Source organism: Scyliorhinus canicula, chromosome 15 (genome assembly GCF_902713615.1).
Source record: "Scyliorhinus canicula chromosome 15, sScyCan1.1, whole genome shotgun sequence".
NCBI lineage: Eukaryota > Metazoa > Chordata > Chondrichthyes > Carcharhiniformes > Scyliorhinidae > Scyliorhinus > Scyliorhinus canicula.
In genome coordinates this window covers 109,149,004-109,176,430 of record NC_052160.1, presented here as the reverse complement: position 1 = coordinate 109,176,430, position 27,427 = coordinate 109,149,004, and the positions used below count along the sequence as shown (strand labels likewise).

The following is a 27,427-nucleotide window of genomic DNA, read 5'->3' as shown; positions in this document are numbered from 1 at the left end:
AGGTCTGATTCACAAGGAAGTTGCCTAATTAAATCATCAGCTACCTCCAATAAAGTGGGATTTTGGATGGTCAGGAGTACATTTGGAAAGGTAAGATACCCCTTAGATAGGGTCCTGGGAGACCATTGGGAGAAGTAATTGTGATTGTTTAAAGTGAACATGATTATACAAAAACCCATTGGAACTGTCAAGCTGTCTAACAACTGTCCAACCATCAAGGAACTGCCAAGTAACTGTTCAGCTGTTAAGGAGTTGTAAAGGAAGTATAAAGCTATAAAAAAAAATGTATCAGAGCTGTCAGGGAAGGGTCAAACTATCAAAGAACTGACAAGTTTCAAAGCTGTCAAGCAAGTGTTCAACAGAATGAACTGTCAAGTTTTAAAGTTGTCAAAGCTTTCAAGGAAATGTCCTACAATACTAGGTGAGTTGGCATCGAAGAAGACTTAAGGGCAAAGGGTAGTGGATAGGGATCATGGCTTGGCAGGACTTGGTACTAAGTTGGCATGGGGGCATGAGGTGCCTTGCAGGGTAGGGGTGTAGGTTGGCATACGTTGGTATGGATGCCGCATAGGGAGGTGTGTTGCAAAGATGAGATGGTGAGGGGTAAGGTCTTTTATTTATTTTAACAGTGTCAGTGCGCAATGGCAGACTTGCCACCCAGCCTGTCTCTGCATTCGACTGTCTTTGCACTCATTCTGGGGGCGCCCGCCCCAACTACTTTTTCAGCCCGCACCCTCGACTGAAAATCTGACCTGCGGGTGGAAATTTTTAAAGGTCAGGTTCACAGAGCTGGGAAATCTCCCAACTCTCCACATTGGACCCAGTGTGGAAATCTGGGCCAAGGGCTAGCTTGTCAATAAATTGGCGGGAAGACCAAAGTAGAATGTGTAACACAAATCAGCATGTTGGTGCATGCATTAACCATCAACGTATTGTCAGTTTGTGCACATTCACAAGTAACCATCTTGAATCAGAACATTTGCATTCAAGGGCAAATCTGTATACTTTCCGCCAATGCCTTCAGAAGGTCCAGCTGTTTCTAGGGAAATCCAGTGTCTTTTCCCATTGAGGCTCCACTTCTATCATCCAGGTTTAATAATTCACAAGTTACTTGGATGTCAATTCATGAGAACCCATTTCAGCACAATTGTTATTACAATACCGAAAGCTGAAAGAAACTAAGAATCATTCAGCACTTGTATTGTTAAATCCATGACAAATAATAAATATTTAGTTCTGGGGAATTGATTTTCCAGTTCACTTCTCCTGGATTTATATACTGCAGTTTAAAGTAAATCAGTGGCACTAGTGTGCAAGTAATTTGGAATGTACTCTGCATGTTTCAAGATGTAACTTTGTTATTGCCAGCCCTTATAGACTGTAGGGTGTAACAATGGTGGCCAGGATCCCTGACTCCACCCCCAATTTTGGCCAGTGTGGAATAAGGGTATGAGCGAGCATGGATTGCAAACTGACAGCTTTCACTCCTGGCCTGGCCAGCTAGATTAAGGGGATAGGCATCTTCTCACCCTCTGCAATTTTCATGGAGTCAGGCTAACTTTTAAAGGACTCATGGTCCACAGCCTTCAGTTGTGTTGTAAGCCATGGTCTGGATGAAGGAACCTTTTGCAAGGTAAATTCAAAAGGACTTACCCATGCCCCCCATGCTGAGCTATGACCCCAACCCACCCCCAATGGTCCCATGCCAAACTATGACACTTCCATGTCCATTCACCCGCGAAACACACCATATAGAAGCTATGAACCCTTTAGTAACATTAGGATGTGTTAAAAAAAAAAGTTTTTTTGAGTCATTTACTCATAACCTTTCACTTTTTTGAAAGAAATCTCCTTTTACTAAAGTCATCCAAACCTTTTAATGTATCAACAACTAAAACCAAGCTAATGGATGTCTGGACTCTCAGTCAAGCCTTATTATGCATTATTGGCTAAGAATCATAGAAATTACAGTGCAGAAGGAAGCCATTCGGCCCATCGAGTCTGCACCGGCCCTTGGAAAGAGCACTCTACTTAAGCCCACACCTCCACCCTATCCCTGTAATGCAGTAACCCCACCTAACCTTTTTTTGGACACTAAGGAGCAATTTAGCATGGCCAATCTTCCTAACCAGCGCACCTTTGGAATGTGGGAGGAAACTGGAGCTGTGAAGCAACAGTGCTAACCACTGTGCCACTGTGCCGCCTACCCCAAGTCATTCATTATACCGTTGAAACAGCTGTACCTCAGGAAAACTACTGCTTAATTGATTGTCAACTGACCCGCTTTGATCCATTCTGCCAATTTCATAATGTCTATTTACACAAGATAAAGATATTTCATGTTCTTGAAGTTTCAGCTATTGGTGTTTTAAAAGGGTTGACTGCCATTTTTATTGGGCTGTGAAGGAGGGAAGTTATGAATGAATGACTTTTTAAAAGCTTTATAAACACATTCTATTATCACAATAGGATTCATTGATTCTATACAGGATGTACAGTGGTTGAATGGACATGGAAGTGCCATAGCCTGATATGGAGGGTACGAGCGGGCATGGGGGTTGAGTGGGGGGCATGGCTTGGCAGAGGATATGAGGGGTACTGAAGGCTGGGTGGGGTTATAGCTTGGAATGAGGGTTTGTGGGGTGGGGTATGAGACAGCATGTTTAGGACATGGTGAGGGTGTGGAGGGTGAGGCTAGAGCTGTTCTTTTTTTCTGCTGTTATTATTACAACTGCAGGAACTAGAGCACCGCTGTGCACCTTTCAACTTAGCATAACCTATGGCTGGCTCTGAACTCTTTCTTGAGGTGGTGAGTGCTAATCCTGTCCACAAACCATCCCCACCCAACACCAGGATGAAAGTCCTGTCCTTGCTGGTACTTTCTCCCAAGCTGGGTGCACCAAACTGGGAAATTTCCCAACCCCTGTTACCCACCTTGAAGGTGGAAACCCAGCCCCGTGTCTCTTTCACTTCCAACATATAGACTACGATAGCATGTGAATAGTTTAATGATAGAACAGCATAACAGGAAAGCTTGTAGCACTGCACTATTGTGAAATTATAGTGAAGAGCGATTTATCACAGGACTGCTGGTAATATTTGCACCAATTTCAAAAGCATAAAGGCAATGCTGGGCGTACAAAAAGGACTAGTAAGAAAGGTTACTCCCATCAAAATTATACAGTTTCCTACATTCTGCAGGCATGTAATCTTCCTGGAAAAGGACAAAGATCAGGAATATCCGGAGCTCTGAAGAGAAAAATCAGGAAAATTCCTATCTGTCCCCTTCAGACAATCTAAACGATAACAGGAAATCACGTCTCTCTCCTCTTTTCAGACAGTACTTAAATCCCAAGATTTGGCCAAGCTTTTGATCATTTTCCCTGATGCCTTCTCACATGGCTCAGTGTCAACCCGGTTTGATCAGGGTCCTGTAAAGCACCTTGTGCATTTTGCTATGTTAAAAGTGCTATTTAAATGTGTGCTGCTGTTGTTGCGGATCTCTGCTCTAGCCAAGAGGAGACCTGGCTTCCCCTTGAAGACATGCAAAGTTAAAACAAACCGCACAAACTGGCAGAACATCCCAGGGGCTCGCCACTCTATGGGAAAATTCCTATTTCTGCACCATTGAGCACATGCCCCTTCATCCTCCTCAATCCGTCTTTCTGAGATAAGCTATAGGCACACAATCTAATGTTTTCATTATTTTCTATAGCTCTATCATGTTTCCTCTAAATCTAAACTACTCTAAAGTAAATTGACACAGCTCTCTGTGACTATCTGAATAAATACATTTCTTTAAGCTAGGGATCATTCTTGGAGCTACATCTAAACCTTTTCCAAGGCCACCATCTTACCCGCCATGTGAAGGGACCGAATCAGGTTGCAGTACTCTAGATACAGTTTCATCAATAATCTGTATGATGAAAGAATAGTGTCATTTACACAAAATGTTATGCTTTGTAAAAGCACTGGATAGTCAGTTCAATTTTGAAATTGTTAGATGACAAAGGGTATTTTACTTCAGCACAGCAGTTGTTAAAATCCCCAACGTGAGCAAAATGATAGCTATGCTCAAGCATTACAATGAACAAAAACATTCAATGTTATCTTCAAGTTTGGTTTGAATTTTAGTGCAAAATGCTCCAAGGTTAAATGGAATGAGGAAAGGTAAATCTTGCTTGTTAGCCTGTCAGCTATGATTCCTAAACAAGGAATCACAGATTCAGTTTCACAGTTACTGATGGTTGAATATGCTAACCTCAATTGTGATGGAGTCTGTCAGTTCTCAACTGTGCTGGACCATGAAGTTTTTATGAAAAACAGGATTGTTCAGGACAGTCAAACCTTCCTGACTTACCTTCTTCGGGCATTGGCTGACATTGAAGAGAGGGGCACAGCTAAACACAATCAAATGAGAATGAAGATCAAATAGGAAAATTGGATTATAGAAAAATAACAGAAGGTTTGAATTAAAGAAAAAACATCTTGCATTAAACAGCACCTCATGACCCAAACGAAGATAGCAATGTAGGATTAGAAAAATATATGTACGCATGACTGAAATTTATTTATTAACTGTTGCAGTCAAATGGAATATACAAGTGGAAAATGTTTACTGAAAAATGTATATTTTTGTTTATTTTATTTTCCAGATGTATATTCAAACCACCACTCTGACTATTTCCATAAATCTGAGTGCTTCTGTGTCGCTTGGCATGCTGTATATGCCGAAGGTTTATGTCATCCTGTTCCACCCAGAACAGAATGTGCAGAGACGTAAGCGCAGTCTAAAAGCTGTAGTGACAGCAGCCACAATGTCCAACAAGTTTACCCAGAAAGGAAATCTCCGCCCCAATGGAGAAGCCAAAACTGAACTATGTGAAAGTCTTGAAACGCAAGGTAAAGCATTTTTCTATAGTTAAAGTGATATTGGCCTTAACATTCTGCCGTGAAAATATTAACACATGATTAATTTGTACATTTGTTTAAAATGTATTTGCCCTCTATTTTAGTGGAGGGAATAATATTTAATTTGAAATGTTTTGGGCAATTTCTCCACAGAAGAGTTTGGAAACATGAGGTACTTTTAACTGCTGGGTTTTTTAAATATGACACTGAAAAAATGGGCTTAATTTTCCCAGCCCTGTGGAGACAAAGTGGCCCAGGAAATGGAGCTACATTGAAGTGAATATCCGATTGTCTGCCTGCCTGACTTGCACCCACCTCTTCAATTGCAGTTGACAGCCTTACAGTGCTGTGAGCCTGTTAATAGAGCCTGTCGCATTGGAAGCCCGTCCATCAATCTTGTTGGGATGGTGGGCATGGCGGTGGCTACATTGAAAATAACCTTCTGGAAGACCGCCCCGGCAGGCACACTTATAACACAGGCATGTTTGGGACCCCCCTATGGGGTCATTGGTCCTGACCCACATCAAAAAATCCAGTTCAATTTGTAATGAATATGCTAATGAATCCAACTTTGTATCAGGTTGTAAATAATAAGCAATTTGATAGCTTGTCTTGACAGTGAATAAACAGCTCACGCGCTGGGTGAAATCTTGTGAATTAGCCCCTGCTGGAACCGTGGGATCATTTTTGAGTCCGAAAATCGACTAACTAATTTGTGCATAGAGCAAAGAATTTAGCATCCAGCCTTCGGGATTCTCTTACCAATCAAGTTAAATAGGTGGGATGATGCGGCAATTGGACAATGAAGAATCTCCATTTCAGGGGATCCCAGTAGGACTTAATGACAGCAGTGATTGCAGGATACAATCCAAAGATCTGCAGAATGGATGGAAGACGTGGCGAGGCTGATCCTCGGTTCACAGACTTAACCTTGCAGGTGTTGTCTAATGCACTGAGAGCATTGAGAGAAGCTCTTTTACTCGTGGACAGGAGGGGGAGGCCACCAGTCAGCCTCACCGAGCAAGCATGGCTGAAAGTCCCAGAGACTGTCAGCGGTCAAAGTATGGTGCCAAGGACTTGGATGCAGTGCTGGCAGAAATTTAATGACATTGGTCCATGAAGGTGAGTGTCCTGCAACTCTCAGTTGATAGCCATCATTCTCTCATCTCCCTGGCATTATCCTGCACATCACTCCTTCGAGTGACACGCCTTGCTGTCACACATTTCTTTCTCTCCAGCGTCTTCCTCATATTTGCATTTCAACAGACAACTCTTACACTTATGCCATTGCCCTCCACCCATGCTTCACAATCACCCTCCCCAATCTCAGCAGTCAGTACTCTTTTACTGCTAACTCTCTGCCTTTTGTCATTACATCAGAAGAGAGCGCCCACAGCTCCTGGGAGAAAAAGAGAATTGGGAATGGAGCGGCAGACATATGGCCACAGTGACCACAATGGAGGAGGAGGCCCTGGAGGTTGGCAGGGTGACAGCAATATAGGTCATTAACGATGGAGGAAACAGGCTGGCCAAGAGACCTGAAGACTTAGGTACTGCCACATGGCACTTAACTGTCAGTCATAGTGAATTGATGTCAGCAATACATTGCATGTCATGATTTGCACTATGCTAACTTGGAACCCAGTGTCTCTCGAATCCAATTTTAACTCATGTCTTTCATATCCCACAGCTGCATTGCTCGAGGTGACTGAGGGGATGAGTGAGGAACCAGAGGTGCCTGCAGAGGATATGACATCATATGCCTCCTACACATCCTTAATGAGCACTAATACACATTTCAATGGCTTCACTTGTGTGCTTATTACATTACTTCTGCTTCGGTTTTGATGCTTTTTATTTGAATGAATGAATGCGCTTACGTGAACTACATTGCTGGATCCTCATGAACCCTGGTCAATTTCATTTTGGTGAATGGAATGATCAGCCCTGATGAGGAGGAAAGACTGTGAATGTGGTGACAAGACTTGCAAAGGGGCCTTGATGGAAATGTTACTATGCCACAAGCACACTTTTCAAGGTAAGTGTTCCGGAATGAAGCCATCACAATCTTCTCTGCGAGGCAGGCCTGCAGTTGCTAGCAGCAATGGCACATCAGGATGCTCCTCCTCATTGTTCTTCTCCTTCTTCAAAGTTTCTGGGTGTTCTGCCCCTTCCTCTGGCACCAGCTCCAGTCCTCTCTGTACCACCATGCTGTACAAGGCACAACAGACCCCACCATTCCTGGCGATTCTTGCTGGACCTGATTAAAAGATGGCTCCAAATCTATTTTCCACTGCCATGCTGGTAGTGAGATAGCTCCAGATGTACCTCTCCCGTGCCGCTGTGGTAGTGTTCCTTACTGGGATCATCAGCCATGTTTCTCAAGGGTGAAATGCTGAGTCTGTGTGGTGGAAGGCACACCTAAGAAATTTGAATCCACTGAACGACGAACAAATCATTTAGTATCCTCGTTTCCTTGGATACCTGGTGTAGTGTTTTTGTGGTGCTCACATACCAGCTGCACAGTGAGACAGTGAAACCCTTCCAATTATCAGACACCTGGCTGATATGATGGTGCCCTCATTGCCATATTGTGGCAGTCTAATAGATCTGTGGAAACCTTGCAAAGACAACAGTGCTGGCAACACTTACTGGCTTCATCCATGTCAATGATAATAGAATTGGAGGCTTTGGAAACAAGGCATTAGTGACCTCAGCGATGCAGTTGTGAGATCCTACACATGTCATCAGCAGATCCTAGGAATGGCCCAGTCATGAAGAAATTGAGGGCTGTGGTCACCTCGACAGCTATGGGTTACATAGGACCACCTGCTCTTGGGTGGAGCTCTCCAAAAGACAGAAGATTCCTGTGACTACTCTCTGCGAGAGCCTGAATCTTTTGAGGCACCGATGATCAGAGAGGTTAAGGTGACCTCTGCTGAAGGTACCACCTCCTCCAAAACAGCTCTCGGTCCATCCCCTCTTGTACAGGCTGCTGCATGTGATTTTGGAAAAGGCCCCTATTATTGGTTTGTCTGCGCCTATTGCTGCGGTTACTGAGTTGGAGCACTCAGCACCTCCCTCTTCAGAAGTCCAAGCAGCTTCAGAACATATGGCCGCTGTGATACAAGAAAATCTCACTGTCAATGAAATGAGATTACCCTCAATGGTATCTACGGCATTTGATAGTAGTTGCATATGGCTGCTATTCGCTTTGGGATTAGTCAATTTCGGCTGAAGCAACTGCTGCCGACAGAGCAACCTTTGTACTTATTGGTTTCAGCCTTTATTCTGTTGATATTGGGTCAATTTCACTCTGCAATGAGTTCCCGCTTTGCACTTGCTTTCTCTGAACTAACAAAACACCAACACAGTGAGGACACTGTGCACTGTTGAGAAATAAAGAATCTAGGGTTAAGTCAGCTCTTAATTGCCTTTTCAATTGGTTCAATTGCTTTCACACCAGACCCAAGGGGGTTCCCTGCTGGATAATACCTGGGTCCTGGAATGATGTGGAAATGCCGACGTTGGACTGGGGTGAGCACAGTAAAAAGTCTTACAACACCAGGTTAAAGTCCAACATGTTTGTTTCAAACACTAGCTTTCGGAGCACTGCTCCTTCCTCAGATGAAACATACATATAGATCTTTGAATTTGTCTATATATATATATATGTTTCTGGAACAAACCTCTTCACCTGAGGAAGGAGCAGTGCTCCGAAAGCTAGTGTTTGAAACAGACATGTTGGACTTTAACCTGGTGTTGTAAGACTTCCTACTGAGTCCTGGAACACCAGGCTCATGGGATGTATGAGTCCAGAAGGCAAACCAGTTTGAAGCAAGAAGATGCTGCGAGGCCCAGTGCGTAACATTGATCCAAATGGGCCACCTGATGGCACCATTGATGAAATGCTTTTTGCAGATTGTAGATGCGTTGCTGATGTGGTTAGTGCAGTATGTAACTGGCACATTACCGTGGGTTACAATTCTGGATGGTAAGGATGTTCAACTGCACCTTGAGCACCAATGGAATATGTGGAGACTATGGATTTGGTTGCGGTGAGATTGGGCCGTGTGGCAGGAGCCTGCACAGCTGCGGCTCCTGGACGGAGAATGCCACTGATTCGTGGATCAAGTCACACATTGATGGACAGATCATTTCTACGACAAAGTTCCGGACATGATAAACCTGCGAGGGGTGTAAACATGTGTTTGTTTTTTGTTTTGTGAAAATGAGCTGAAATGCTTTGTATTGGTACCAATATGGAATGGTGACATTTCCTTGTTGTTTAATGATTAGTTTAATATGTGGAATGTTATGTAGTTGACTTTCAAATCATTGTTACTCTTGACCATTTAATAAACAAAATATTCTCAGAACCTACCATGGGGAAAGTTGGAAGAGGGTGTGGTGGCATCGGGATCCTGATCTGTCAGCAGTTTCGGGGTTTTACCCCCCTGTGGCTATCAACAAGGGGAGATTAGAGAGAAACCGAGGCGAGTCACAGGTAAATAATTCCAGAATAGCCATGCAAATCAACCACTCAGATTTTACACACTAATCTTTAATGGCTCGCTTTGAACAGGCTCAGTAGTTGCAAAGATAAGTTGTGGTGTTTCAATTCAGTAAACCTGGGGCGAGATTCTCCCCTACCCGGTGGAGCGGGTGGGGGGGGGGGGGGGGGGGGGGGGGGGGGGGGGTCCCGCCGCCGAGGTGTGGCATGAACCACTCTGGCGTTGTGCCACCCCAAAGGTTTGGAATCCTCTGTACCTTCAGGGGCTTGGCCGGTGCCGGAGTGGTTTGCGTCACGCTGGGGAAGGGGCTCGGCGGCACGCCAACCGGCACCGAAGGGCCTCCGCCAGCCGGCGCGAGTTGGCGCATGCACAAGAGCGCCAGCGTGTGCTGACGTTATCCCAGCGCATACGGAGGGGGGCACCTTCTCCACATCAGCCATGGCGGAGGACCACAGCAGCCGATGCGGATGAATAGAGTGCCCCCACGGCACAGGCCAGCCCACGGATCGGTGGGCCCCAATCGCGGGCAAGGCCACCGTGGGAGCAAATCCCGGTGCCAGATCCCCCCGTGCCCCCTTGACGGCCCCGGATGCCACCCGCGCTGCCAGGTCCCACTGGTAAGGACCTATTCTAATTTACGCCGGTGGGACTGGCAAAAAACAGGTGGCCACTCGGCCAATCGTGAGCTGGAGAATTGCCAATGGCTGCTGACCGGTGCGCCATGATTCCTGCCAAATCCCCGGTGCCAGAGAATACGGCAGCCAGCGGGGGCGGGATTCACACCGCCCCTGGTGATTCTCCGACCCAGCCGGGGGGGGGGGGGGGGGGGGAGAATCCCGCCTCTCTGATCTTAACTGTTACTTTTTCTTGATGGCCATTATCTGTAAAATAAATACATTTTGTGCCTTTGCTCAGTGTCTGTGCCATCCAGGTCAGGTTAAAAAAAGGACAGTAGTGTTGCTGCAGCCTGGGTTAAGACAACATATAGCTACATAATGAACAACTTAAGACTGAATAGCATGGACAAATTTACAGACATGGTCACTTGTGTTGTTTCCAAGAGAATACCTAATGCATGACCTTAAATCTGTAGCAATCTTAAGTATTAGATAAAAGAATTTGACATTTAAAACATCACGCCTGTTTTCCATGTGAAAATCGACTCAAGGGCTGCCAAATGAGGGTATTAGATTTAACACAACACTTAACTTGAAATCAGAATATTCAAATTTGGTTTCATCTGGTTAAAAGAAAATCTTAATTGAAACAAATAATTCAATATTGTTTGTATAATTTATAACAAACCATCATATTACACAGAGAGTTTAAAAAACTGTTCTTCATTGCAATACACAATACACTGCTAGACTGGCTAGACTCTAGAAGTATTTAATGTTATCAGTTACTTTTAAAACATTAACTGAAATAATTATCTGGATAAGAAGTGATGACACACCATTATTAAACAGCCCACGAGCTGAAACAAGGAGAATCACCCTCCAGTCACACTTCCCCAATCGTCCCAGTTTTGTGAAAGAATTTCTTTCTGTCCCCCTCATCTCAATCTCTGCACAACAATCTCATATCGTGGAACACCTTAGCTTGATGTTAGTCCAAATGTTGTCTATTTTAATTGTATGATTTGGGAGATAAAAAGCAGGTCCCTATTTTGACAGACACATTCCTGAACTGGTGAGTTTGGCTCCTAAATTATTTCGGTGGAGCAGCCAATAAGTTGCAGCTGGTCAGCATGTCTGCTAACCCGAATTGGGAAGAATTGAGGTCCATGAACCCCTGCTCCAGTTTCTCAACAGAATTGCAAAGTCGCTTGAATTTGAATATACAAAGATTTTAAACCAAGCCTTCTTAGCAGAAACATGATCGCTTTATGAGAGTTGCTTCATTGTACTTAGGATTTGTGCCACAAATGGCTCCACTGCAGAGGCACTTGGAGTTGTGGCATACTGCATGGCAGATTGCATTGCAAACAGCATTCGTCCACATCTGCACAGACCCAGCTGGTAGACTCATCCATACACCTTGTCTGCCCATGCAGGATATTTTACATAGATTCAAGTGACTTCAGTTGATGATTCTGCTCTGACACAACCTTCTACCAGCAAAGCCCAGTCACAAACATTGGGTGCTACATCTGAGGCACAATCCATACTCTGAGCAACAATTGCCTGTTTTTTATTTGCTAAACCACTGATTTTGAAAACTCACCATTATTCTTAGAATTCCCCCGATACCAAAAAAGGGCCGACATTCTAAATGGTGAACAGGAATTCTCACTCTGTGACTCCGATGCAGGCTTCAGCTGGGGGCTATTCAGGTCAAACTATATTTTCAAGTTATCCCCCGGTATAACCCACACTTTCACCGAAGAATTTTACCTACTTACCCCTTAGTAGCATCGATGTCCTGGGTCCTGCGTTGCAAAGTAAGTAAAGTAGGCTAATAAGCACTGTTTCAGGTTAAAACTTTTAAGTTATTTTATTATTATAATTTTTCTTTTAAAATCTGCAAACACTTTCTTTACAGAAAGGTAAAAAGATCTTGCTTCTGGATCCTGCTGGTTGGTTGAAGGGACCTTCAGGCCCACCTTGACAATCAATCTTCTTTAAAGTCTAGTCTTCTTGAGATGTATTCGCTGATTGGCTCCGTTGCTGTGTCTTGTCGCTCCCATGTACTGAGCTATGAGAGCTGGCTCTGCTAGCTGTCTCTGAGATGATTCTGACTCCTGTTTAAATTCTAGTCTTCCTTAGATGTATAGCTGTTTAAACTCGGCTGCTTGTCTTGTCTTTCCCATGACCGAGCTGTGAGAGCTGAATATGCTTCTCTCCTCTCCTTCCCTCTCTGAGTTCTTCTCCCCTGGTTTATATTCTCTTTCTAACAATTATTAAGTTTTTATCACCTTATTGTCAATTAACTTATTTCCACTTTGATTGTTAAAAAGTATCTTTGATCTAAATGGGGCCTCACGGTAGCATGGTGGTTAGCATCAATGCTTCACAGCTCCAGGGTCCCAGGTTCGATTCCCGGCTGGGTCACTGTCTGTGTGGAGTCTGCACGTCCTCCCCGTGTGTGCGTGGGTTTCCTCCGGGTGCTCCGGTTTCCTCCCACAGTCCAAAGATGTGCGGGTTAGGTGGATTGGCCATGCTAAACTGCCCGTAGTGTAAGGTTAATGGGGGGATTGTTGGGTTACGGGTATACGGGTTACGTGGGTTTAAGTGGGGTGATCATTGCTCGGCACAACATCGAGGGCCGAAGGGCCTGTTCTGTGCTGTACTGTTCTATGTTAAACATTCTAATTCAACTAATTATTCATTTTGGGCAAAACCTCACCTCTCAGATCTGATTACATTGTCCTTTGTGATGTTCAAAGTTCCTTTGTGATATTCAAAAAATGCTTTGGTTTCAATAGGTGTTACTTTTAATTCCTGTCATTTGAATAATTTAATTTTTCAATTGTCCCCAGCTCATAACTTTGCCTTTGATTTTGACTTTAAATTATGTTTCTTGTAGACAGGTCGTCTCCAATTTTCTTTTAATTGACTTAATGTTAGTAGAATTTCACACTTAGAATTGACACCAAATTCGACTGAACATATCCATCCTTTCCAGCTGTTCACTAAGAGAGTTAATTTCAATGAAGGTGTGAAACCTTTGCTTTTAGCTGTATGCTAAAATTTCACTTGGTTATGACTTGAAAGACCTGCCTGTTTTAAACATTCGTCACTTAATTCAATTGAAACTCTCATCCATGCTTTTCCAGATACTTCCTAAGATAGTTACATTCAATGAAGGTGTGAGCCATTGTTTTCAGCTTAATACAAGAATCCTATATGTTTGCTAAACCTGCTTGTGAGAAAGAATCTGCATTTTATAATCCTGCTCTTTGCAGCTGCTATTAACCCTTCATGGGATTTTTCCCTGTATCCTCTCAGACCAGATATTGCCAGACTTCCATGTTTCAAATGACACATTTTCTGAATTTTCAATTACACCACTGACCCATGCACTCAGTGTTACCTCCTCAAGCTCACTGTTTGATATCCTTTGTGATGTGTGTAGTTGTGCTGGTGTCTTGCAGGAGTGCTGAGGCAAGATCCTTGAATTGTTGACTTCTTAAGAACGTTAACTGTGGTGTCGATCTGTTCTTCCAGTCAAACAATAATGGTACTGGAACATATGACAAACACTTGAAGCAATCCTTACGTTACAATGCAGAATATCTGATAGTTTTGAGATTCAGTCTATACCTGTACGTCAGTAACCTAATAGAGATTTGATGGTACAGGGAAATCACCAACTTTTCCATTCCTTTGTTCTTCAATAATATTATGCCGTACAATATCTAGGATCGCCAATAAAAATACACCAACAACAACTTATTTAGTACCTTTCATGTGGTAAAACTTCCCTAGGTGCTTAACAAGGGTTTTATCAAATGCATTTTGACACTGATCAGGAGATAGGTCAGATGATCAAAATTCTGGTTGAAGAGACAAGTGTAAAGAGAAGAATAGAGGTAAAGTGGTTTAGGGAAGGAATTCCAGAGCCTGAGCCTCAGCAGCTGAAACCACAGCCACCAGTGGTGGAGTGGTTCAAGTTATCATAACTGGAGGAACACAGATATCTCAGAGTAATTTACATTTAGAATAAGTGACAGAGGTAGGGAGTGATGAGATCATGGAGGAATTTGAAAAGAAGGAGGATGATGATTTTTAAATAAAGGTGTTGCTGAACTGGGAGTCACTATGGATCATTGAGTGCTGGTATGATGGGTGAATGGGACTCTGTGCAACATTGGATACAAGCAGCAGAGTTTTGGATGACCTTAAGCTTAAGAAGGGTAGAACATGGGAGGCAGGGCAGGAGTGTATTAGAATAGCCAAATCTAGAGGTAGCAAAGGTACATTTGAGGGGGTTTCAGCAGCAGGTGATCTGAGACAGACTCGACTTGGGTGATGTTGTGAAGGTGCAGATGGTCTTAGTGGTGGCGTGTTTGGAAACTCATTTCAGGATCAAAAATGACAACAAATTGGTGAAGTCTAGGTTTGGCATCAGACAATTAGTCGGGGCCTACCATGTGTAATCCTGTCATGAGAGGTGTAACACACTGAACCCTTTTGTGCATAACAGACAACACAGAAATACAAACAGAACCGTATAACTCACTTGAATTAGGAAATACTTGTAAGCAGACAGAGCTGCAAATAAGCAACTGTGTGTCACTGTGTGCACTTACACAGTCCAAGACAGTTGCCAGGGTGACAGCGGAGCAGGTAGCTAGGGAAAGTAGTTTGCCATGGAGAACAATGAGAATAGCTTCAATCTTACCAATATTTAGTTCGAGGAAGTTCCTGCCTATCCAGTACTGAATGTCGGAGAAGCAACCTGAAACTTTAGAGACAAGCAAGGGGTCAGATATGTGCTAGTGAGACAAAGCCATACATACATCATACCTGTGTGGCACAGTAGCACAGTGGTTAGCACAGTTGCATCAGAGCACTAGGGGCCCAGGATCGATTCCCGACTTGGGTCACTGTTTAAGCAGAGTCTTCAGGTTCTTCCCGTGCCTGCATGAGTTTCCGCCGGGTACTCCGGATTCCTCACACAGTCCAAAGATGTGCAGATTAGGTGGATTGGCCTTGCTAAATTGCCCCTTAGTATCCAAAAAGGTTAGCTGGGGTTACTGGGTTACGGGGGTAGAGTGGCACTGTGGGTTTAAGCTCTAGCCAGGGCCTGCGCCGATTTGATGAGCCAAGTAGCTTCCTTCTGCACTATAAATTCTATGATTCTATGTGGAGGCTGACACTGTTCAGATGATACGGCTAATGGGAAGCCTGCAGATAAGAAGTGGAAAGGGGGCAAGGTTAGATACTTGGGGGGAACTAGTTAACAGTGGGAGCAGGAAAAGAAACAATTTCAGGTGATTCTCTGGTTACGACTGGCTTTATAAGAATGGAACCAAAGTTCTGCTGTTTTCTAATATGTGAAAACATTTCCTGTAAGAAAACATGTAACATTCAGATTGCGCAAGTTTAGTTAACACACATGACGCTTTACAGTTATCCATTCTGCAACTGTATCAACTAAAATGGATTTTCCTTTCAAGTGAGTTTTAAATTGTTCTTTTTTTAATTTCCATTTCATTTGCTATGAACAATAAGCATTCAGTCAATTGCACAGGATAGGCTTAGATTATTTATTATAATTATTGCATACAAAATAATTTGCAGTATATGGGGATGTATTTTGGAACTTGCCTACTTGCTGTGCCTGAATAAGCATTGGTATTAATGGAAATAATAACCAAATTGTTTTATTTCCAAACCATCTACAACATTCTGTCAAAGAATATATAAGACAGTACAAGAGAAGCATTAGAGTATAATTGCTATAATGTTCTTATTCCCATCAGGGTCATCTGCTCAGTTAACATTATGCAAGTAACTACATATCAAAGCAGGTATTCTGCAAAACTGTATTTCAGCTTTGTGGCCTTTTGATGTCCAGTAATATTTTTAATTTGTGCTCAGATCCACTTGGTTTTGCGATGGCACCTGCTCCTGTTGGAATTTACTGCTAAGCTTGCAGGACTAGCTGCAATTATGAGGGTTGTCTCTCTGCAACATATCCTTTCCCAAATTCACGTATGGGCCACTTCCATTTTTTGCCATCAAATCAGATCGTGTTTGCTCTTCTTGAACAGATTTTCCAGATGTGTTCCTGTATGTGAATCCCTCACCGACTTTGCCCCGTGGTGTAAAAGGTTCAATTATCTCCTTAAACCATTTAACAACTGATGTCCCTATGGTTCAGTTTCCATCAGTCAGTCTGCTGTGTGACTGATACATCACATAGAACCACAAAACACTGAAGGAGGCCATTTGGCCCATCATGCCCAGACCAATTCTTTGGTAGAGCTATCCCATAGCCTCACTCCCCTGCTCTTTCCGCTTATGTCATCTTTTCAGGAAATGCACGCAGATCGCTACTTATTTTTTTTACAATATGTCATAAAATGAATTATTCCTGCTTTAAAAATAGTCATATTTGGAGATTAAACAAATAAATAAAGATGTGCATTCATATTGCACATTTTAGGAACTTGAGAAATTTCTAACAACCTACTTTCTGCCTCTGATACAGCAGGAAGTAGCTATATACAATGATCTCTTGTTTAATACTCCTTAAGTATTCCTAATAAAAACACAGGCTAAATCAAAGCATGCCAAAGAAAAAGTACTTGCCTATAAGAAATTATGTAATAAGGTTTACTATGTTCTTGACCCATCATTTTAACGTTAAAATGTGTCGACTACGGGCTTTTCACAGTAACTTCATTTGAAGCCTACTTGTGACAATAAGCGATTATTATTATTAAAATCATTATATTTTAAATTGAAAGAAGGGTGTCCTTTATTTCCCTTGCGGTGTGTGTTCCAATTAAATAATTGAGCAGCAAGCTCGTGAGAGTTTAAAATGAAGAAGGGTCACACACATAACCCAAATTAATGCAACGCCACACACATACACATGCAAAGAATGGATAGAGATGAAGATAGTGCACTTTTACAGATTATACAAATTCTGACCTTGATTCAAGATTTCCGGTCTCCCCATAGTAGGCATGTTGTTTCTTGTTTGGTTTAGATGATTTAAAATTGACATGCAGTTATTGTAAAATGAAAGATTCATAGCAGGTTGAAAAGATCCCTGTAGTTGAATATCAAGGAGGTTAGCTTTCAGGTGAACTTTTAAACTGGAACAGGTTAAGTATTTTTGCTGTTTTATTACTTGCAGCTAGTTTCAGAGCTTGGTTCTCAGACTGACTGATGGGTTCTTAAAAGGCAAATATGGCACAGACGTCCTCTATAGCTTTTGACTTGTCAATGTTATTCAGCAGTCTGTCCAGTCCTTTTTGTGTCTTGGAGTACTAAAAGATCTCAGCATCAGTAGCCAGTTGCTGTAATATGGTCAACCAGAATTGTTTAAAGTTATAAGGCCATTGATATACTGTAATAACTTCAAGAATTGGCTCCGTCAGTTAACCCATAAGAAACAACAATTGGAATAATTGATTCATAGAATCCCTACAGTGCAAAAGGAGCCACCCGGTCCATTGACTCTGCACCTACCCTTCTGCAGAGCACTCTACCAGCCACCCGCTCTATCCTCATAACCTAACCTGCACATAGCTGGATACTAAGGGGCATTTTAGCATGTACAATCCACCTAACTTGCATATCTTTGAACTGTAGGAGGAAACTGGAGCATCCAGAGGGAACGCATGCAAACAGGGGTAGAGCATGCAAACTCCACACAATTATCCAAGGCCAGAATCGAACTTGTGTCCCTGGCGCTGTGAGGCAGCAATGTGCCACCGTGCTGCAAATATATCCGAACTATAAATAATATTTTACGAGTGCTTAAAAACAGTCTTTCCACACTCAGCGTAAGGGTCCAACTGATGGGACAAGTCCCAACACATCCCAGTGAATTCACAACTCTCAATTCTGATTGGACTAGCAGGTCACATGACCACTCCCTCAGAGACTGTCCCTTAGGGGCTAGACCCTTAAAGGGATGAGTTACTAGATATACAATCAAAGTTAGATGGTGGTCATTCACACTTAACTGGTGGATAACAGACCTCATCAGCTTTCCTATTTTGAACTGCAAACCTGAAGTCAGAGGGCAAAATTTTCCACACCTTTCCATGGGATTTTTGCGGCGTTGCAGGTGGCCCACCAGAGCCAGCGGCAGGATCTTCTGGTCCCACTAGTGTCAAAGGGATTTCCCGTTATTCGCACCCTCCATCATCAGGAACCTGTGGCTGGAGTGTTCCTATAAATGGGACTGGAATACCTCACCAGTAGGAACGGCCAGAGAGTCCCAAAGGTAAAGCAGTAGAAATAGTGTCACATCATTCAAGAGTTAATCTTATACTGTAATTGGCTTTAGCATCTTCTTTTCGAACTTATGTTCATCATCATTTTTCTTGGGATGAGGCTCAAGCGTAATTGAATTTCTCTGGCTGTTGAGGCTGGCTTTAAGAAGGCTTGCAAGCATGACCTTCTAACCTTCCTTTCCCTGTTTAAACTCCGGATTATGCTTCGTCTAGTGAGTTAGGGTTTTTAGTGACATTTGGTTACAGTGCTTGAGAAAATTTACCATCAACAAATATGTGGGGCGGGATTCTCTCAGCCCGGGGCTGGGCCGGAGAATCCCCGCGACTGGCATGAATCGCGCCACGCCGCCCCGATGGCAGCATGCAGAGCAGAGAATCAGCACCATTGGCAGCGGAGTGATTGGCGCGGCGCCGGTTGGGAGCCGCACTACGCGGCTGGCTCACCGATTCTGAGGCGGGGATGGGCCGAGCGGCCGTCGTAAAAACGGCGAGTCCCGTCGGTGCCGTCCACACCTGCTCTCAGCTGGCGGGAACTCAGCGTTGAAGGGTCGGGGGGCAGCCCGTTGGCAGGGGGGAGGGGAGGGAGGTCCAACCCCACGATCGGGGGGCCGGCCTCTCTGGCTGGGGGCCTCCTTTCCTACGCGCTGGCCCCTGTAGCCCTGCACCATGTTGCATCGGGACCGGCACGTTGAAGGGGGCCACGGCGCATGCACGCGTTGGCACCGGCGTCACTGCGCATGTGCGGGTTGGCACCGGCGCCACTGCACATGCATGGATCCTCACGATGCCGTAAACGGGCACTGTGTCCAACCAAAATTGAGGTCTGCCCCAGGTGTCTATTCGGGCATCATGCTCATGTTGCTCATTGGTGGCGATAAAGAGATTTGCGACCCGCGCCGGAGTGCACAACCGGCATTTTCATGCAGTTAAATGTAATTAGCGGGGTGGACACAGAATGCTGTGCCCTTCCATGATGCTCTGTTCTTCTAGGGCAGAAGTCACGTAAGTGTGAATTACTGCAAGTATCGATAAACGTGGACTAGGTGACATGGCTGCGGATGGGTAGATGCAGGCTTAAAGAAATACTGAAGAACCCATTGAAAACTGTTGGGCTTGCTAGGGGATGGCTACCTGGACTGGGGGCAGTAGCAGATTGTGACTTAATACCATGTCCATAGACTTGGAGTATCCCCCTCAGGATCGGGGTGGCCTGGCTCAGACCAGCATTGCTGCAGTCTATCTTTTAAAATGCACCACTTTGGCTCCTGGCTGATCACGCTGCTGAGAGCTGCCTGTCTTCTTTCAAATGCTCAGAAGTCCTTTAGTCATCTGGCAACCAACCCAGGCTACCCCACTGGACACCCCCCTAGCCCAGCTGTATCACAAAGAACCAAGCATAATCAGGAGCCAGCCAGGTGCTCACACTCCTCAGAAGCACTGCCCCATTGCAGCGGAAGCAAGGGATTATCAGAGCTCACCCCAACCAGAGGGCACTTGCACTACAGCTTTTGGAACCCTCCGTGGTTCTCTGCCCCTCTCAGGGCAGAGGACTCACCAGTGACCCCCCCCTCCCCCCACCACGCCACATCACCAGCTGTCTCTTCCTGGTGAAATTGGCAGAACTGATTGCCTCGGCCACCACCTCCCAGGCAGTGTTCATAAGGGAAAACTTGAGTCTGCAGCCCACCCTGAGGAACAGGGTGCCCTTCTGTCTTTCATTGGCATGGAACTGTGGGGCCACTTTGAAATCCTAATCTCGGGAGGTAGGTCTTCTCTGTGCCACCTTGGTGGCTGCAATGACCTCTGACAGTTATTCTGTTCAACCCCAGTTACAGTTACGCTCGTGTTCACTGCCCTCATGGCTACAGATGCTGCCCTGACAGCAGTATCCACTGTTTGTTTCTTGGCATGCCAACAACATTCTTTAATATGCCCAGGTTCCTCACACTGAAAACACACAACACAGGCTTCTGCTGGTTTACTATCCAAGTTCTTTCTTTTGAATGTGTGAGACTGACCTGCCTTTCCTTCCCGGCTCTCCTCTTCGCCGGACCTTGTTTCTGATTCATCTACCTCCACCTTATCTCGCCCTAGATTTTAGGAGTTAGCAAACCCAGGTTTATTATAAGTTAGAAGTTTTATGGTGAATTTAGAATCATCTGATATGATAGCTGCACCTCTGGCTTTGGAAGTGCTGTTTCTCCACATGTGTTTTAAGATTCAACGAGACTTGTTTTTTTGAGCTCCTCTGATTTCCCCTGGCCCCTCATACAAGCGGTCAATTTTGATTGCTCACACCCACCTGATAAATGCAAGCTATTTAATTTGTTCAAATGAAGCAAGGTTTGAATGGGCTTTTTGCGAGCGTTCCAGAATTGTTGGTGGTGTTATGCCTCCATTACGGGTTCATAGGCACTTAGGGTAGCAGCCTATGTTTGTTCATAATTTGCAGAGCTGTCTGCAAACAGCACGGAATAAACCTCATGGATTTTCCCGATCAGCTGATCTTGCATTTGGAGAACCGAAGACTCCACTTGCCACTTTAACTGCTCTCCCGGCTCCTCAAAGGTTGTGAATTAGGTTTCCACATCCACTGCTTGAAAAAGCGACGCTTTTCATGAATACTTTAAGAAATGAAAGCTTGTTTCTCATCAGGGTTAATTAAATTACCACAGTGTCTCCACGAGGTGAAACACAATCTCCCTGACTGCTTCAACTCTCTTTCTTGCTCTTGCTCTCTCTCGCCTGAAACCCTGACTCTCGCCCCCCCCCCCCCCCCCCCCCCCCCCCGCTCCACTGTTCTTGACAAACATTGGCTAAGATAACCTGGTCTGTTTCAGGTTCCATACTGTCTGCCTGTTCCAAGGCTGGGGTGAGACTAAGATGCTCAGCAAGCATCTTTAATACCTCTGGCTTCTGTGCTTTATTACGTATGTATATTAAATTCTACCTGCTCAGCAGTGGATTTTAGGTGTTCTCTGGCTAGAAATGTTAATTAATCCCAAGTCAAATCCTCCTGTTGTATGAATGATTTTATGCCTGAGTCAGCTCCCTCACTTTCTATTGTTAGTATTCACAAAGCTTACTGATGTAATCCCTTTTGTTTTTTTGTTCAACAATTTTGTCTATGTTACTTTTCACTTCTGCTTCCAATTTTCCGTTAATGTCAGATCCTGTTCGTTTGCTCCAACAATTTTAAATCCCAGATGAGCCCTTAATTCTGTCACGGGCAGAATGTGTTTGTTCTCTTACTGCCTGTAATCAGTATGTTTGACATGGAAAGATTCTTTTACACTTCAAGTGTGTATTCCAATTAAATAATTTAGTAGCAACTTTTTTGATTTTAAAGTAAAGAAGGTTACTCAGGCTTCTTGCTGACTTTAAATGATTTAATGTTTGAAGTGACTATCCTGGAAAGTGAAGTTGTGAGGTCTCCTGTAGTCAAATATCTGGGACGTTGGTTCTGAGGTGAATGTTGAAGCAGAACAGGATGAGTACTTTGGCTGCTTGATGACTTGCAGCCAGTTGGTTACATAGAACAGTACAGCACAGAACAGGCCCTTCGGCCCTCGATGTTGTGCCGAACAATGATCACCCTACTTAAACCCACGTAACCCGTATACCCATAACCCAACAATCCCCCTATTAACCTTACACTACGGGCAATTTAGCATGGCCAATCCACCTAACCCGAACACCTTTGGACTGTGGGAGGAAACCGGAGCACCCGGAGGAAACCCACGCACACACGTGGAGGACGTGCAGACTCCACAGACAGTGACCCAGCCGGGAATCGAACCTGGGACCCTGGAGCTGTGGAGCATTGATGCTAACCACCATGCTACCGTGAGGTAGCACTCAGACTGGTTGACAACAGATCATTTTGTAAAGGTAAATATGGCACAGCCTTTCTCTGCAGCTGTTGTCCAGTCAGTTCCTTTCTGCAGTCTGTCCAGGTCTCCTCTGGATATTTGGATAATAAAGGTTCTCAGTATCACAAGCCAGTTTTGGTCACATGGTAAGTGGTCATTGTCCACACTTAGAGCTACAACGCCATTGATGGTGGTCTTTTGATGTATAACTCGTTACATCAACTTTTCTTTGTTCAACTGCCAATCTGGAGACATGGGCTCGTTAACTAGCCAATGGCCAGTAGATGCCGGTTGAAGTTTCCTCGGACTTCCTGGCAACCAGTATGCCTCGCGGCATCTAACCTGATCTTGCGAGGCGTCGGGATCAGAATCAGAATCCCACCTATAATGGGCATGACCAGGCCGCGCTCACTGAAGCCGATTTTAAACTGACTTTAGCGAGCTCACCCAGGATCTACCAGCCTCGCGGAATCTACTGAACTCACCATGGTAGGCCCCAAACAGGCACCTTTCAGCCATTGAGGGCACCTGGGTGGATCGAGACAGGGCATGGTGGTTCCCTCTCCCTCCCGGAACGCAGGCACCTTGGCACTACCACCCTGGCGCTACCAAGGTGCCCAGATGGCACTGCAAAGCTGGCTGGGACACTGCCAGTGTGGCAGTGCCCGGTTGCCCAGGTTCTATGGTGACACTGCCAAGGGCCAAGGCCTGAGGGGGGGTCATGCCCATTATTGGAGGGTGGATGGGGGATGTGACGGATGGCGGGTGAGGTTCAGGTCTGGTAAGTAGGGGCTCTTGGGAGTTGGAGAGAGAAGTGTGGGGTTCCTGTAAGAGGGGTCTTGTAAGGAGGTGTGGGTTGACTGAAGAAGGGGGACCTGCGGGACCTGAAAGCATGATAACCTCACGTGGGGAGGTGTGGGGTATTGCCCATGTGTCTGAGAATTGAAAGTGCCCATGGGTGGTGGCTGTTGGCGACCCTCAAGCTCATTTAGACATTGGGGTACCCTTTCAAAATGGCGCCCTGGTCACTGAGGAGTTGGTCTGGCTAGTAAGTTCAGCTCCCCAGTGATGAATTATTGCGGGCTAAACTGGTGAGAAACTTCCCAGAGCCTAAAAATGTGTCGTTGGATAGCAATGGGGAACACACTGACAGAGTCAGTGGGAAACTTCCAGAAAAACCTACGAGAAATGTCACTGAGAAATGTTTCCATTAGATTGTGCCCAAAGAATCTAGGATTCCATTGCCTAAGTGCTTCAAATAAGCTTTGAACAATGGCAGGTATGAATTTCCATAGAGAACATTGGGCTTGGTAGGTCCATTCTTGGGTGAGGCCCTGGTTATTAAATTCTGAGCTCTACCGAAGCTTCCTAGTTTGTGTTGAAAAATTTAAGAGCTGAACTGTTGGCAGCTACATCAACAGTTCATCGGTATTGATTTTAAACAAATAGAGTTCCAGAAGCTGCCTCATAAGCTCAGTCCATGTAAAAAGTTATGAATATAACATGCCTTTATTGAGAATGGCACTCTAATTAACTCAGAAACTCTGAATAACATACACTCCTAACTTTTTCAACTTCCATCCTGCCCGATCCTTCCCAATTCCAGTTCGCTACTTCTCTGACTCTCCAGTTTGCTGAACCTTCCACTCTCCACTTCCCTCCCTTAAACATTCCCCTCACCACCTCTCTTCCCCGACCCTGCCCCTTTCCCACCTCTCTGCCTGACTGCCTCCTTTCCTCGCCACTCATATTCACCGACCCTCCCACTCACCACATTCCTCCGAAACTTCTTTACGCTCACTGCTTCCCTCCTCATCCCTCCAACTCGCCACCTCTCCTGCTCATCACTTCTCACTGTCACTCCCTCTCAGTTGCCACTTCTCACCAGCTATGGTGTTACATACAATATCCATTGACATTTATGCTGCACACAAGCTTAAAGGTTAAAAAATGCACATCACTGAATGTGATTGCATGTTTTTGCACCAAAGGTAACTGATACTCAATTCTAAATCTATTTCCAGTAGTTTAAGCCATTGCAGCAATCTTTTGTTTTGGCAATGCCTGTATTAGGGCATTGAGCCACTCGTTCCAATGGTCTGTCAACCTGCCACAGGGAGGCCAACTCTAAGTAGCCTGTGTAATCCACACATGACAGAGGCCCATTCCAATTGTGGGAGATTCCCATTTCTTCAGAAAGTACCCCCTACTTGAGCCTTTAAGTGGCATAAGACGCAGACCATTTACATATGCATCAGGACGGGAAACAACATTCAGACTTGGGCTGGCAAGTGGCAAGTAACATTTTCACCACACAAATGCCAAGCAATGGCCATCTCCAACAACAGAGGATCTAACCATCGCACTTTGACATTTAATGGCATTGCCATTGCTGAATCCCCAACTATCAACATCCATTAACTAAAAACTAAATTGGACTGTATTGGGCTAGTCACAGAAATAAAGACTAGGTCAGAGGCTGGGAATCCTGCAACCTCCTGACTCTCCAAAGCCTGCCCACCATCTATAAGGCACAAGCCAGGAACGTATTGGAATAATCTCCATTTGACTGGATGAGTGCAGAGCTGACAACACTCAAAAAATCTGACTCCTTCCAGAGCAAAGCAGCCGACTTGATTGTCACCCCTTCCACCATGGTAAATATTCATTCCCTTGGCCACTGATGCACAGTAGCAGCAGTGTAAGCCATCTATCTACAAGGTGCACTGCAGCAACTCACCAAGGCTCCTTTGACAATACCTTCCAAACCCATGACTTCTACTGCCCCATATGTGCAATTTCAGGGGAATACCATACACTGCAGATTCTCCTCTATAATCACACGCCATCACCATTCCTTCGCTGTCGCTGGGTCAAAATTGTGGAAAATCTTACCGAACAGCACTGTGGGTGTATCTACACTACACAGTCTGCAGAGATTGAAGAAGGTGGTTCACCACCAGCTTCTCAAGGGCAATTATGGATGGTCGATAAATACTGGACTAGCCAACGATGTCCACACTCCATGAAATAACTTTTTGTATCAGACTACTTGCCTCATTGGAATGGATGGCCAACTTTCTTCCCATCCACCATGGGAAGTTTACCAGGAGGCGGGAATATATCAGGTAACTATTCTGTCATGACTCCACCCTATTATCCAGGCCCTTCTGCCCTGTCTCCATGGGGCTAGGATAGTTCAGCCCTCAGCTTTACTATGAATGTGGAGACCATGGTCACACTTATTTGTGGTAATATATTTAGGTGTATAAAACGCATTGTTGCCAATCTGACACACTAGCATTCTATGCACTTCTATATTTACAGGCTGCAAAGCACATCAAGTCTGTTTTATTTTCAGAATTTCCCACCTACTTACATGGATAAATTTTAAGGAACTGTAGCTGCAACGAATAAGAAATCCAGTTTTCAAAACATACCTAAAGACATTGACACCATCATTTAAAATTATGTGACGCGAGGGCTCTCACAATTGGTTGGATGTAATATCAGGCAGTTTCTGATTGGTGATGGCAAAGTGACACAACAGAGAACAAAAGCATGAGGGTTCTGTAATGAAAGGGAGATTTTGTGGCACAGTGGGTAACGTCCCTGTCTCTGAGCCAGAAGCTCTGGTTTTGTGTCCACCCCAGGACTTCATGACCAAGTTTGGTGCATTAATAACTGTGTCAACCTGCAAATCCTTCCAAGCATGCCAGTGGTTGGTGGGAAGAGACTCCCAGCCAGCCACACTTGATGTGGAGTGGCACTCCTCAAGCTATAAGCCCCTGGTGACGGATAAGCAACCTGTTTCAGGAATTACTAGATATGGAAACAGACAAAAGTCTGCTTTCATGCACCATTAGATCCAGGAAGAGAATTCAAATTCTATAATAATAAGTGTGGAAAAAGGCGTGAGTTAACTTGATAATAAATTAATAAGGTACAAGGGAGAACTAAATCAAAAAAGAATAGGGTAGAAATGGAAATATTCAGTTAGAGCAGAAATGAGAGTGAAAAGAGACCTTGTAAAGAAAAGTTAGAGATTAATAATGAAGAAAAATCTTACATGAAACTTGAACACCAAAGCTTTGGACCAATGGTTTCCTCTGTGTGCACAAGAGAACAAAATAGTGTTGATTAAATTTACTTCAGGGAATCAGATATATATTTGGAAGAAAATTAAAAGCACAATGTGGTAATAAACTGTATAGGAAAGTCTGCACATGAATGGCAGCCATGTGAACAAAACCAATCAAATATGCACCATTCCTTTGCCAAACCTATTTGTTAGTGTTACTCCTCATAAAGATTTGGGACTGGATTCTCTGTCGGTGGGATCCTCCATTTCACCAGCAGTGTACTCACACCCGCGGATTTCCCGACGGTGCGGGGGAGCTCACAATGGGAAACTCCATTGGCCAGCTGGCCGGACAGAGGGTCCCGCTGCCGGCAGGGGCGAGCCGCACCAGAAAACGGATGCGGTGGGACACAGAATCCCGCCCCTGAAATTTTATTGCAGCAAAAATATATGTTTCGTAAAATATTTTACTGAGCTTTCATTTAATGTTTGTATTAGCATTTGTCAGATCTCAGATACCATGTTATTCCACTGCAGTAAAATATGTTGCTTCAGACAACCTCCGGGGTAAAAGATTCCATTTTAACTTCACACATTCTGCATAACATTGCAGTGAAGAAAAGCTTGCTACCTGTAGGAGCTGAAGATAATGAGGTGGAGAATGTTCACTCCCAGCATTAGGTAGGTGCAGTGCACAGGAAACATACAAAATAGGAGCACGATTAGGCCATTTGGCCCTTCAAGCCTGCTCTGCCATTCAACATTATCATGGCCGATCTTCTGCCTTAGCCCCATTCTCCCGTGCTCTCCCCGTAACCCCATGACAGAGCAGCCAAAGCCAGAGAAATTAGAACAAGTTGGTGGCTAATTCATTCTATTAAATCATTTCATGCCAATCTGTCCCCTCTCTGGACTCTGCCCAAATCTCTCACTGTCAGAGCTCTGCAGACTTCAATGATAACTTGCATTTATGTAGTGCCTTCAGCTCCCCGGGAGCATTATCACATAAAAATGTAATTCCATGTCACAAAAAGAGCTACAGTATTAAGACAAAAGATCAAAAACTTGTTCAAAGAAGTAACTTCTGAGGGTCGACTTACAGGCAAAGATAATTCGATAGCTTAGA

At 44.4% G+C, this 27,427-nt stretch overlaps 1 protein-coding gene across 1 annotated transcript in view; it reads left to right on the top strand.

Moving 5' to 3' along the window:
- LOC119978492 (metabotropic glutamate receptor 4-like) overlaps positions 1–27,427 on the top strand; it is a 1,510,615-nt gene that overhangs the window by 1,415,325 nt on the left and 67,863 nt on the right. Inside the window, exon 10 of the mRNA XM_038820161.1 lies at positions 4,656–4,902. Coding sequence (XP_038676089.1) covers positions 4,656–4,902 — 247 coding nt within the window. The remainder of the gene's footprint in view (positions 1–4,655; positions 4,903–27,427) is intronic.